Source organism: Carassius carassius, chromosome 13 (genome assembly GCF_963082965.1).
Source record: "Carassius carassius chromosome 13, fCarCar2.1, whole genome shotgun sequence".
Lineage (NCBI taxonomy): Eukaryota > Metazoa > Chordata > Actinopteri > Cypriniformes > Cyprinidae > Carassius > Carassius carassius.
The window spans coordinates 30,919,438-30,934,437 of NC_081767.1; the positions used below are offsets into that span (position 1 = coordinate 30,919,438).

Here is a 15,000-nt window from a genome sequence, read left to right on the forward strand (position 1 = left end):
TTTAAAAATATATATAAAAAAACAAATCTAAAATATTTTTCAAAAGGTGTAAATATATGTAAAAATACTTGCAACCATATTGGAAATACAGTTTAAAAATATAATTATGTATTAAAAAATTAATATTTTACCCTCTATATATTTCAATCCAAGAAAAAAACATGTCATATTTTAAGAAAAACTTTATTTGTTTTTCTATAACACTTGAATTTAAAACGCATAAGCATGGAGCAAAATGGCAACAATCCCCTCTAGAAGGCTATTCTGTTCACAAATGTACTCTTGCCCCTGAAATACATTTTGAAATAGATTTTGGTATATGAGGGTTGAAACGTAATATATATTCAACATCCAAAAATAGATTTCATTGAGCTTTACTGTTTGCAAAATATTTTTCACATTTATAAAAAAAAAAGAAAAAAAAGAAATTGTGTATATTTCACAAATAATTACAGAGAAACTGCAAGTAACTCACTGACTGAAATATATATAAGCCATAATGGCATCACAGTCTGACAATAATTCAGTCCCCCACCTTCTCAGGCCCCTCCAAGTAGGGGGAGCCCGCAGCATGACACCTTCTGTTAGAAATGTCTTTATCATTACAAAGTATCACGCATGTGCATTCAAATTCACTCACTCGCACACACAAAGTTGCTCACCAGTTTTATCATCTGTAGTCTGTGATTCAGTGTTGATGTGACCTCAGAAGGAGAGGTGCTCGGAAACGATTACAGCTTTGCTCTGAGAATGACTGCAGGCTTTGCCGGAGAGGCAAACAAACAAATGGCATCGATGCACAGTTTTATGTAATTGCTCAGTCTCATCTTGCAATCTGTTGGACTCCACATAGCTGTTCCTCGCCAGTGATCACAAAACTTTCCTGAAGTGTGCTAAGAAGTCTCGACTACAGGAGTTGAGCTTGAGTTGGATTTCCTGTGCTTGTGGATGGTGATCTGCTTTGACTCCCAAAATTGGCTTTAAAATGAAGGATACCCTGTTCAGATTCACACACTTTTAATTAAATCTTTTTCAGATGTCCTTGATGTTATATAATAATGTGGAGTCAATGCAACAGCAAGGTTTTGATTTCGCACTGTAAGACCAATCAATACTGTATCTGGCGGCTCTGTGCAGTCACATTCTATGGTATTATGCTATATTTCATATTGTGAGAGTAAGTGATTATGTTCAAGTGAGCAGGAAACAGCTAAATATCACAGACAGTCAAAAACTCAGTTCATAATGAATCCACTCCAATTCTCCCGTTCTCATTTTCTTGTTATAAATCATGTTTCACTCAGACATATGTCATTGCTCATATATATATATATGTATAGATTTAAAGCAATCAAATAATAATATGATATATTAAGTATAATATTGTTTTAAATATTTTTTATATATAGAAAAATACTCGATTGAGTCTAAGAACAGGTCTGTCTAGTTTAATGTTAATTCTGTGAAGAATAATTGCTATTGTTAATTCATTTATTTGGTTTGTTTGTGTTTTGTGTGTTTAGAACTCCTTTTGAAAGTCACGGCTCACACCTTCTTGGACTCTCATAAAGCTGAGTGGGACAGTGACCATTGGCTGTTTTTCATGACTTATCCTGCTGATCAAAATGCATCTGCAGCAAGACTCAGAAACAACAGATGAGCAGAGACAAACAAGAAGCTAATAAAAGAGTGCAGTTAAAAAGAACAGAGATGTACAACTCGAATTCCGGAAAAGTTGGGACGCTTTTTTAATTTTAATAAAATGAAAACTAAAAGACTTTCAAATCACATGAGCCAATATTTTATTCACAATAGAACATAGATAACATAGCAAATGTTTAAACTGAGAAAGTTTACAATTTTATGCACAAAATGAGCTCATTTCAATTTTGATTTCTGCTACAGGTCTCAAAATAGTTGGGACGGGGCATGTTTACCATGGTGTAGCATCTCCTTTTCTTTTCAAAACAGTTTGAAGACGTCTGGGCATTGAGGCTATGAGTTGCTGGAGTTTTGCTGTTGGAATTTGGTCCCATTCTTGCCTTATATAGATTTCCAGCTGCTGAAGAGTTCGTGGTCGTCTTTGACGTATTTTTCGTTTAATGATGCGCCAAATGTTCTCTAAAGGTGAAAGATCTGGACTGCAGGCAGGCCAGGTTAGCACCCGGACTCTTCTACGACGAAGCCATGATGTTGTTATAGCTGCAGTATGTGGTTTTGCATTGTCCTGCTGAAATAAACAAGGCCTTCCCTGAAATAGACGTTGTTTGGAGGGAAGCATATGTTGCTCTAAAACCTTTATATACCTTTCAGCATTCACAGAGCCTTCCAAAACATGCAAGCTGCCCATACCGTATGCACTTATGCACCCCCATACCATCAGAGATGCTGGCTTTTGAACTGAACGCTGATAACATGCTGGAAGGTCTCCCTCCTCTTTAGCCCGGAGGACACGGCGTCCGTGATTTCCAACAAGAATGTCAAATTTGGACTCGTCTGACCATAAAACACTATTCCACTTTGAAATAGTCCATTTTAAATGAGCCTTGGCCCACAGGACACGACGGCGCTTCTGGACCATGTTCACATATGGCTTCCTTTTTGCATGATAGAGCTTTAGTTGGCATCTGCTGATGGCACGGCGGATTGTGTTTACCGACAGTGGTTTCTGAAAGTATTCCTGGGCCCATTTAGTAATGTCATTGACACAATCATGCCGATGAGTGATGCAGTGTCGTCTGAGAGCCCGAAGACCACGGGCATCCAATAAAGGTCTCCGGCCTTGTCCCTTACGCACAGAGATTTCTCCAGTTTCTCTGAATCTTTTGATGATGTTATGCACTGTAGATGATGAGATTTGCAAAGCCTTTGCAATTTGACGTTGAGGAACATTGTTTTTAAAGTTTTCCACAATTTTTTACGCAGTCTTTCACAGATTGGAGAGCCTCTGCCCATCTTTACTTCTGAGAGACTCTGCTTCTCTAAGACAAAGCTTTTATAGCTAATCATGTTACAGACCTGATATCAATTAACTTAATTAATCACTAGATGTTCTCCCAGCTGAATCTTTTCAAAACTGCTTGCTTTTTTAGCCATTTGTTGCCCCCGTGCCAACTTTTTTGAGACCTGTAGCAGGCATTAAATTTTAAATGAGCTAATTAAGTGGATAAAAGTGTAAAATTTCTCAGTTTAAACATTTGCTATGTTATCTATGTTCTATTGTGAATAAAATATTGGCTCATGTGATTTGAAATTCCTTTAGTTTTCATTTTATTAAAATTTAAAAAACGTTCCAACTTTTCCGGAATTCGGGTTGTATATTTAAATAACAATTATACCAATAAATGTGTTTGAAAATACAATATTGTATTTCTTACAAGTTCCATAAAGCTCCCAAAAGGAGGCGGCATCCCCTCCATCCTCACTTATGCCTCCTGCTGTTCACTAAAAGTTTCATAAACATGCTCAGCTCAGCATTAGTATTTATAGAATTTATTCAAGACATCTTATACACACATTCACTGTCTCTATTTACAATGTTTCAATCAGCATATAAAATACAGTACAGACCAAAAGTTTGGAACCAAGAGTTTTCTTTATTTTCATGACTATGAAAATTGTAGAGTCACACTGAAGGCATCAAGGGCTATTTGAGCAAGAAGGAGAGTGATGGGGTGCTGCGCCAGATGACCTGACCTCCACAGTCACCGGACCTGAACCCAATCGAGATGGTTTAGGGGTGAGCTGGACCGCAGACAGAAGGCAAAAGGGCCAACAAGTGCTAAGCATCTCTCGGGGAACTCCTTCAAGACTGTTGGAAGACCATTTCAGGTGACTACCTCTTGAAGCTCATCAAGAGAATGCCAAGAGTGTGCAAAGCAGTAATCAAAGCAAAAGGTGGCTACTTTGAAGAACCTACAATATGACATATTTTCAGTTGTTTCACACTTTTTTGTTATGTATATAATTCAATATATAATTCCACATGTGTTAATTCATAGTTTTGATGCCTTCAGTGTGAATCTACAATTTTCATAGTCATGAAAATAAAGAAAACTCTTTGAATGAGAAAGTGTGTCCAAACTTTTGGTCTGTACTGTATGCTTTTAGAAAATCAAAAAAATGCCCAATTCAGGCGTTTCCAATTCTTCTGCCGATTTTTCTGTTTATTTTTCTTCTTGTTGCATGGATTTGAGTGTGCTTCCACTTTATTTTCTTTGTTACAGCCTCTTTTTGTCCTTTTGGGCACCTATACGGAGAACAAGAAATCATGTGCATTCTGTTGTAAGCACACACTCATACTGTTTATCTGAGCTTCTCTCTCATATGTTCATTAGTGTTCAGAGGTTTGGGGTCAGCAAGATTAATGAAATGAATACATTTACTCAGCAAGGATGCAGTAAACTGATCAGAGACAGGTAAAGACATTTTTCCATTACAGGAATGAATATGATTTATGAAATGAATTTATGAATTGTGTAAATAGAATGAAGCTCTTTAAAGTTTGTGGTTTTAGGATTTAGTGAACGATATGAGGAAGTATGTTGAAGTTTTTTAACGTTTTTGCACAAAAATCAGCATTTCATTGTAATTCCTGTCAGTAAATCATGGCCAGTGAATCACAGCCATGCGACACCATGATCGCAACTGTGATATTGCTTAATCTGAAGGAAGCGAGAGACAGAACAGAGGAGCAAATGTTTTTAATAGGACAGAGAAATGGTACATACAATCAGTCATATGCAACCAACATTCATACATAAACACGTATAAAAAATAATAAATAAGGAATAGAAAAATGGGACAGGAGATATAAATAAAGGGTTCAGGAGGAAATCGCTAGTTTACATTTTTCCACTTGCTCCACTCGCTCCACTGAGAGAGGAGTAGCAGGTCTCTGCAGCGGACCCTTAGTTTCGTGATGGAGTCCTGAACTTTGATCTTTGAGCCCTCTTCCCATTCTACAGTCTTCAGCTGAGAAGACAAAGAAGCAGAAAACAAGACAATTAATTACTGCAACATTCTTAAAGGGACAGTTCATCCTAAAATAAAAATGATGACTTCCAGTGAATCATGACTTGAATTTTTTGTTTGTTCCTCACACAATTCCAGTGATTTGAATATCTTAAGTAAGTCAATATTATAATAAACTTCTCCATGGAAGAAAGAAAGTCATTTAGGTTTGAGATGAAATCATTCTCATTATGTGTGGGTGTGTGTGTGTGTGTGTGTGTGTGTGTGTGTGTGTGTGTGTGTGTGTGTGTGCAGGAGAGCATGTCGTACCTCCCCATTGTGCCGTATCTCATACTCAATCTCATGCTTAAGAGGAAAGAAACTGTGGGGCTGCGGCCAGGTCGAGGGCGGCTTCACCTCTAATTCAATGATTTGTTCATCACTCCCCTCATTTTCTATAGAGCAGATTGAAATGCCTGGATCTGCTGGCTTAACTAGGAAAAACAGAGAAAACATTCAATCAGATGTGCTTTAGATCAGTGGTTTTCAACTAGAGAGCCACTAGAGGGCCTCAACAAATTTAGATTAATGATTGATATAAATATTAATCAAAATATACAATCAAGATGTAAACTGAATTTTTTTTCTCAGTTCTTAAAGGGGATGTTGGATGCTAAATTCCCTTTTACACGGTGTTTGCATATAAATGTGTCTTAGCATTGTGTGGACACAACCACACTAGAATCCATTCACTCCTCTTTTTTTAATCTCCAAAAAAATCCTAAACAGTCTAAATTATCAAGCGACGACCACTAACGGACTGTCCCGTATTAGCATACTTCTGTCCTGAAACGCCCGAACACCTATGCCATCATCAGCTCTTCCTCAGTTTTGCGCAGCAGAATAATAGTCCTCCACTGCTGCAGTTGTATGGATTCTTAATGCAATTATTGTACTTACATTTCATCTTTTACTCACTGAACAACTAGACTAACGAAAAGCTCGACTCAACCCGTACCGGGCTTTCTTCTGTGTAAACATAACTCCACCTACACTTTGCATCAGGGTATAAATGCCCCCTTTATATACAGCTTCTCCCAGTTTCTGTTATGCTATAGTTAATGTTTGTTTTTCTTAATTCATATTTATGAGTAAGCGACATAATTTCCTTTAACCCACACACTCACCAATGTCTCGTAGATAGAAGCTGTAGTCCGTTTTCATATAGCAGCATGTGGAAACTGCCTCCCCTGTTATCAGCAGCCGCTCAGACTCTTCAGAATATGAATTGGTGGAATGTGGGAGAAAAAAATCCCCATCCACGGACTGTGACACCCAGTCACCATTATCCCTAAATAGATACAATTAGCATACTTGGTTGCGTCAATGCTAAAATAAGCTCAATGTATCTGTGGGTGTGTTTGTATTTCTGATACCTTGTATTGCGAAGTCTTAAGGCAGTAAATTCATCTGATGTCCAGGCACATTTGATTTTTTGAGTGCAGGAAAAGGTTTCAGCTGTGCAGTTGATTTTAAAAGCTGAAAAGCAAGAGAGAAATACACTGAAAAGCTGGGCCTGACACTGAACAGACAAAGCTTGAGTACTCTGACCATGTCCAAAACCGAAAGTAACTGTCTTCCTGCTTTGTGGCCTAGACAATGACTCAATGCAGCTTTTTTATGAAGTCACTAGGAAACTAGTTTCAAAACTGTATTCCAAAACCATAAAATCACATCTACGTTCTTAAAAATAAAGTTTTGAAAGGTGGGTTCCATGAAGAATCTTTCAGTGAACTGTTCTTAAATAGAGCCAGTGAGAACATGATCTAACAAACATTTGTCCACTATAACGAAAAGGAAATGTTGGATGTTAAAGGTTCTTCAAGGGGGCATTGATGTCATTAAAGAAGGCTACACCACTTTTAAAATATATTTTAAAGAGCATAATTATTAAGATCAATGGTTCCCAACTAGTTTTGCTTCAGAACCCAGATGTTTACATTCAGATAGGTGAAGCAAGAAAATGAAAATGTCCATAAAGGTTCTTGATTACAGCAAGATTTTTCAGAATTTGCACAAAATTTTGTACAATTTGTTTTGAATGCAGTCTTTGATGTCAAAAACGAAAAATAAAATAAAAATAAAGGTTTGATGTTAAGATCAATGGTTCCATAACCATTTCCATTCCACAAAAGGTTCTTCATATTGGAAGAAGATTATTTAGATTATTAAAATGGTATTCGCACCAAGAAAAATGGTTATTGTAAGAACTGTTCACTGGAAGGATCTTTCAGGAACCAAAATATTGTTCTTCTATGACATTGTTGTTAAACACCCTTTTGAACCTTTATTTTTAACTGTGTGGAAAGCATTTTCTCCTCGTTTGATATTCGCTGTATTTTATGATTTGCATATGATGAGCATCTTTTTTTCCTGCTGTTCATGACTGTGGGGACACCATTAGTAAGGATCACTGATCTAGAATGTGGATTGAATGTAGAAGTGAGTTTACAGTTAAGTGACTTTTGTAAAGTAAAAAATGCGTCTAGCCTAATTACTAACCATAAAAAGTGATTGTTTGATAAGAATGTTAGATAAAGTAGATGATGTTCAGCAAATGTACCCACCTGTAGCTTCTTTAGACTTGTCGAGCAGGAGATAGGTGTAGTCTTCAAGACCCGTATCACTCCAGCAGGTGTAATTACCGGTTAGGTCTTCCTGCAGGTCAATCACGGTCAAATCCCGCCCACTGAGTTTTTCAAACTCTGATTCCGATATCATCCCTATGCTATCATCACGTCTCCATTTGATTTTTTCTTTATCTGTTCTACAGGTCAGGGTAACAGATTTGTTTCTCTCAGCCAGTTTAACTGCATAAAGAGAAATAATTTAGAATACAGAATGGATGTATAAATATGTATTTCTAAACCCAAAAGTGGGGGAATCCCCATTATGATATAAATATAGTGTGTGTGTGTGTGTGTGTGTGTGTGTGTGTGTGTGTGTGTGTGTGTGTGTGTGTGTGTGTGTGTGTGTGTACTCTTGCTAAAATAATGATGTGGTCAATACACTCACATTTCTCAGGGAAAATGTTAAGCGCAGACATCCTCACTATGGACAAACAAAAGAGAAGGTTGAACGTCATCAACCCAGCCATCTGGAGAAAGAATAGACAAAATGCCATATTTAACATGATTTAACAGTCACTTTCTCTGATCAAAAGTAAAATACAAAATAAAAGTGCATAATTAACTTAACACATTCATCAGTCATTAATGTAGCATGAACATTATTCCATACTGAACTTTAATCTATATTATAAAAATGCCAGTCATCATAAAAATGTACAAAAATTATTAATTTCTAGTATTCAAAGGAAGGCAACTATTGCCATGGACAAAAAATAAAAAGATGAACATTTACATTTTCAACATTTATATTAAAATATAGTTTTAAAGCAGTGTATAAAGGCATATTATATCCTTAAACTATTATTATTATTATTATTTTATTTATTTAATCAGTTATTTATTAAAGTCCATTTAAATGTTCCAAATTAAGTACAAATATTCTAGATTTGGCGGATAGTTGTCTAAAATATAGTGTATGACCCACTGCAGACAGAACAACTTTTAATATATAATCAAATATTTCAAATTAAAATGATGGGATTAAAGTGAACTGAGCTGGTTGGACGGATGTTCAGAGCGTAATGTGTAGCTATCTTACCTTCGATGATGTTGCGTCAGTAGTTGCGAAAAATCTCAGGTGTGATGGTACGCGTCCTTTTCGTGTGTCCGCTACTGGGGTCTGGACGTGTTTTATAACATAACACCCACGTAAACCGAGTTCCCCTCGAGCTCAGAATGAACAAGTGTTAAAATTACAACTAAAAGACGTGTGCAGTTCTTCTCTGCTAAATTACTAAGAGATAGCCTCTCTTCCTCTCTCTGTCACCAATTATAGACCAGTTTCATAAGTATCTATATAACTATCTTATAGTATAAACTATTTGATGAATAAACGATTGCTTCCCCTGTTCAAAAAAAAGTTATAAATAAATAAATTAAACAACGATTATTGGAGAGACGGTGTCTTGACTAGACGCAGTTATAGCCCACACTAATTACTGTTTCAATCCTTCTAAATCAAAATCTCACTTTTAATTAAATGTGTTACTTGCTGTTTCTGTAATTAACTGTGAAACTAACTAGCAATTCCAGGGTAGTCTGATGATTCTGATGCCCCTTTATTCTATAAACCGCTGAACCATCTATAGGCTACTGCATGGGCTAACAAAACAAAGTGAATCATAAAGTCCCATAAAATGAGGAAACACATCTCTGCCTTTATAATATTTACTATACCGTGGTAGTCATATTGCTTTGTCACAATAAAAACTAAAATCTATTTACATTCATTGTCTATAATCATTATGTTGAGTGCAAATCACTGATTTTTATATAATATAATTTTTTTATCATGTTTTAGTGCTGTGGAAATCTTTTGATATTCAAAGCATAATATAGTTTCAAAACAACGCTTTATATTTGCTATATATTCAACAACACTTACCTGAGATATTTAGTATATTCATTAATTAAAAAAAAAATGCATAAGGAAGTCACAACACTCTCAGCTTTATTAGATTATAAAATTGTGTGAAAGTGGACAGATTTTGAATGGCTGCTGTTTTTCATGCTTTTCCTTATCAATAATAAAAAAAAAAAAACAATTTTAATAATGCTTTTCAGAGCCTAAACTATTGCAATTATTTAAGTTTTAGCTTAATTCAGGAACAACAGAAAACATTATAATGGGTCGGAAGAAGAAACTGTCTAAATACTAATGGTTAGAGAAATAGAGGTGATAAATAAGTGAGAGAATTACATAGGGGACTGTACATAGGATTCACTAGAATTGTTTCATAGTTACAGTGTATATGTTTATCTTTATTTACCCTCATAAAATGGAAGTGAAATGTGACAACATGCCCCGTAGAGGGGTACATTGTAACATGACTGTATGACAGCTTAAAACGTTATATGATCTCATGAAAAAAAATATACAAGACAAACTAAAATATTTCAATGATGATTCAATTATGTTTTTTAAAGAATTTTAAATAATCTCATTTTAGAGTTTGACAATGAACACATTGCAACCAGGCTTGGGACAGACCACAAAAATGAACCAAAATGATTTATGAACATTAAACATTGACTGTTGGTCTTTATTCACCTGCTTCTCGTTGTTTCTTATTTAAATCAACCAAAGTAAATAGTGTAAATGACATCACTAATGTTATAGAATAGCATAGTTTAATAATGATGGGGCACATTGTAACGCATTGTTGTGTTAGTGTCTTCTACTAGTTATCAAAAAAACTGAGAAATAACAGATTGGAGATTAAAATAAACGCAAAATTGTCTCAATTTAAATGAATAGCAAAAACTGAGATGAAAAAATGTACTTAAACCAGAAATGAAATTTTACTAAGGTGAACTTTTGAACTTTGGCTAACTTTTTTCTCTATATAATGTTGATATGGTAGCTAGTAAATACTGTACATTTTGTTATGCTAGCATGTATGGAAATATTTAAACCACGTGTAACAACTAACCCCACCTTACTTTGTGCAACGTGCAATCCTACATCAAGGTAGTTTCTGTAAGCACCGAATTCAACGTGCTCACAAGTTTGTATTCTCAAAAAAAGTTTGCACGTTGCCTGCAAATCAGTTAAAATGAATTCTGAATTCTAGATAAAATATCAGGTCTGAATTTCCCCTCAAATAAATGTGTGACAGAAACCAAATGGTGTGATTGAAGCAGATAAGAAGACTGAAAAATATCTGTGGTTAAGGCGGTGTGAATGTGTAATACAGCAGTTCCTCTGTTCACGCTTTGCTTTGCAAATGATCTAAACACTGCACTTCTGTATTGAAGCAGGGGGAAACCATGCCTCATGTACGCGGCTGGCGGTTTGGGGTATTTCAGGAGACGAAACATGGATGTTTTATTGCATTGTGTGTATGTTTGTGAGTTGGTAAACCTGTACGTGTTAAACTGATTCTTTATAGGCATGCGTAAGAGTTTTTATTTTTAAATGAAAAGAGCTGACATCATTCTGGCAGCCCCCCTGATGTCAGAGACTCAACACTTTCCTTAGAGCCTTGCACAACATATCAGTCATTAGGTGTTATTAAAATTCATTAGCCAAGCCATGAAATTTCCTCAAGTGATGATGGAAATGACACATTTATTTTCCTAGACACACTTTTCTCTGTCTCACACACGTGTCACTAATTTCTAAAATTAGGGGGGCACATTGAAACTCGATTTGGAACAATTTTATCCAGTTTTTCGAAATATTTTTAAATTTGCTTTTTCACAATTTTAAATAACTTGACTATCTTATGAGTACAGACTGTGATTCTTTCCTTGGTGCAAGTGCCCATCTCCTGAAAGCACACTTTTTGACTAATTAATGCTAAACCTGATGTTTCTGTTTCACTTGGCACATATGCTAAGGAAGGCATATTCTGAAAAGCCAAATACCCCGTTAATTTCTAGAAAGCCAGAATTGGCCAGTCCCCATGTCTAAATATTATGTGCGTGAAAGTACCCAATAAGGCCAGTCAGTCCCAACTGTACTCTCTCATTTGGGTCACAAATAAACACGCTGTACATTCCTGTTGACACATTTAACTTTGCAACCTCTCAACACTTCCATTATTGGGGTTATAGTTTAAAAAATCAAGTCATCATATTAGTGGCTTATATTATCTTATCTATTTATCTATTCATCTATTCATCCATCCATCCATCCATCCGTTTTTCTATATATATAATTTATGGTTCTTTCTTTCTATATTTCATTCATTTAAATCCCATTTTGTCACATGCAACAAGAACTTCAAAATGACATATAGTAATATCAGTTTCCTATCTTGTTTTAATCATTATGTAGGCCTATGCAAAAAAAAACTTTTGGGCTTATATTGGAAAATGTTTTTACTGTAAGTTTTACTGTAAGTTGACATGTATATATTTATTCCAAAGACTCAGTCGCTTTGGTGCATTTCTCAGATCAGAAGTTAAATTCTTAAAACTACTTGTTCAACCTCCACATCATCCAGTCATAAAAGCAGTTTCTCATTCTTTTGAACAAGTTGTGATTGCTTTGGTACATTCATGCAACTGATTACATACATTTGTCTGCAGTTTTCTATCATTTGCTAATTTCATGTTGCTCAAAATGTATTATATAATTCTCTGTGCAATTATCATCTCTACACTGGTTACCTTTTAAGTTCCATATTAATTTCAAAATATTGCTACTGACCTATAAGTCTCTAAATCGCTCTTTAAGGTCACATAACTCTGGACTTTTAGTACCTATGATATCCAAGTCCATTAAAAGGAGGAAGATAATTTTCTCATCTGGCTCCTAAGTGCTAGAATAGTCTTCCTGATGATGTCCGGGGCACAAAAATTTAAGTTTTTCCTCAATCAATTTGGTACAGTTCTCCAAACTCAGGTAACCGCTCTCAAAACAGTAAACTAAACATACTCTCATGTTGGTGAAACGTTTAAGTATTCACTGCACAGTGAAACAGCATTTTATTTTAGTAATGCATTTATTAAAATTCAACATTAACATCAAAAGTACTGCATTCATTCAATCAATTAACTGATCATGTCTCTCAATTACATTTGGCCAGCGAATTAATCAACATCACAGATATTTTCACGAGTCATGCATCATGGAAAAAAACGCCTTGAATGCTGTATCCATCCTTGACATGCTTGTGACCCACTATCTTCACTGGCCTCTTCCATCGCTTGAAGACTTTCTTGGTTGTAAGGGTTGAGATCATGTACTTTCCATCTCCAAGAGGGGGAGAATTCCTCAACTGGATTCAGGAAAGGACAATAAGCAGGAACCAAATCCTGATATGTAGGTTATTCTCAGACCACTCTCGCACTAGTGCTGAATGGTGGAATTGGACATTGTCCCAAACAACTACAAAATTCTGCACCATTTGCTCCTGATCACCCTGCGGAAAGGTTTAATTTTTCAATTTGTATGAAATTAAGGAGAATCTGTTTAGGACAATTACAAAGTGTACAGATCACTGTGTTAAATGTTTTGAGAGCAGTTACCTGAGTTTGGAGAAATGTACCAAATCGATGAAGAAAAATTGTAAAGATGCACCTCTTCAGCCAAGCATTCACATAATGAATCTCAATCCCACACTTGTTCCCAGTTGGATCTGTTAAATCACAAACATATTTTTTTGCTCGAAACCTTATGAACGGCAGCTAATTCTTTTCAGTCTGCCTTTCTGTTCCCCTACCCCTGGATCTCGAGGTATCTAGAGAGATAATACCTGCTCCAGCATGGATCCAGCCTGATAGAAAGACTTCAGATGACCCAACCCCTCTGAAGAAATGATGCTGAACCCAGTGAGGACCCCAAATGAAGCCAACTTGAATCAACATGCACAGCTGCCAAAATGTTCCTATATTGTTGTAATCATTATGATCACACTTGTAATAATTGCTTTAATGAGCTTCTGCCTAAAATGAATTCATGTTAGCTAGCTGTATGATTCTATTGATCTTGAACTGTTAATTTGTGAAATGAACATTACTTGGATGCATTCACTTCACTTTTTGTAATGCAGAGACATTTCTCTAAAGCTGCTTTGAAACTATGTGTGCTGTGAAAAGCCCTATACAGATCAATTTGAATTGGAAATTAAAATTTTGTAAATTTCCCATGAATCGTGCAGGTGAATCTTGACTTTCACAAATGAAGATCAGGCTCAGCGAATGATAAACCAATTATCTGAAATATCTTAAAGGTGCGCATATTTCTTTTCTATATCACAATGAGTATTTTTTTTTGCTTTGTTAGACCACTAGTAAAGTGTTACTGTGAATCCTATCCAGTCTCTTTTAATCAATATCCCACATACAGTAATGTGTAAATGTGTGCTTTTGAAATGGATACAGGTATACTTCTTTGCAAATATTAAGGAAGATTGAGAAATGCACCAAAGCAACTGGGAAAAACTGTAATAACTATATAACAAAAAAAAGCTCTTTAAGTTTTTATCTTTTGTACAACCTGTTTGGAAAATGTCATCAATAAAAAAAGTTTAGAAAACTTATTTTACTCATTTTACTCTTTCATTTAGGTCAAAAATAAACATGCTGTACATTCCTGTTGACACATTTACCTTTGTAAGCTCTCGACACTTCCTCTGACAATATTGGGGTTAGAGGTAAAAATAAAAAATTAATAATAATAATACATTTCTATATATATATACAGGTCCTTCTAAAAAAATTAGCATATTGTGATAAAGTTCATTATTTTCCATAATGTAATGATAAAAATTAAACTCAAATATTTTAGATTCATTGCACACCAACTGAAATATTTCAGGTTTTTTATTGTGTTAATGATTTTGGCATACAGCTCATGAAAACCCAAAATTCCTATCTCAAAACATTAGCATATCATGAAAAGGTTCTCTAAACGAGCTATTAACCTAATCATCTGAATCGACTAATTAACTCTAAACACCTGCAAAATATTCCTGAGACTTTTAAAAACTCCCAGCCTGGTTCATTACTCAAAACCGCAATCATGGGTAAGACTGCCGACCTGCGAGAGGGTAAGACACAGAAAGAAATTTCTGAACGAATAGGCTGTTCCCAGAGTGCTGTATCAAGGCACCTCAGTGGGAAGTCTGTGGGAAGGAAAAAGTGTGGCAAAAAATGCTGCACAACGAGAAGAGGTGACCGGACCCTGAGGAAGATTGTGGAGAAGGACCGATTCCAGACCTTGGGGGACCTGCGGAAGCAGTGGACTGAGTCTGGAGTAGAAACATCCAGAGCCATCGTGCACAGGCGTGTGCAGGAAATGGGCTACAGGTGCCACATTCCCCAGGTCAAGCCACTTTTGAACCAGAAACAGCGGCACTGGACTGTTGCTCAGTGGTCCAAAGTACTTTTTTCGGATGAAAGCAAA

The 15,000-nt window shown here is 35.7% G+C and overlaps 1 protein-coding gene and 1 pseudogene across 1 annotated transcript; one reads left to right on the plus strand and one right to left on the minus strand.

Moving 5' to 3' along the window:
• The first annotated feature begins 499 nt into the window (after window positions 1–499).
• On the plus strand, window positions 500–1,660 carry LOC132155778 (cilia- and flagella-associated protein 161-like; annotated as a pseudogene).
• Window positions 1,661–4,756: 3,096 nt separating this feature from the next.
• Window positions 4,757–8,110, minus strand: LOC132155729 (interleukin-12 subunit beta-like). Its single transcript, XM_059564445.1, has 6 exons — window positions 8,029–8,110; window positions 7,581–7,823; window positions 6,390–6,492; window positions 6,141–6,304; window positions 5,284–5,447; window positions 4,757–4,974 (listed from the first exon to the last, which is right to left on the minus strand). The coding sequence occupies exons 1-6, from the start codon at window positions 8,108–8,110 to the stop codon at window positions 4,840–4,842; spliced, it is 891 nt and encodes a 296-aa protein (XP_059420428.1). The 3' UTR covers window positions 4,757–4,839.
• Between the last annotated feature and the right edge of the window lie 6,890 nt (window positions 8,111–15,000).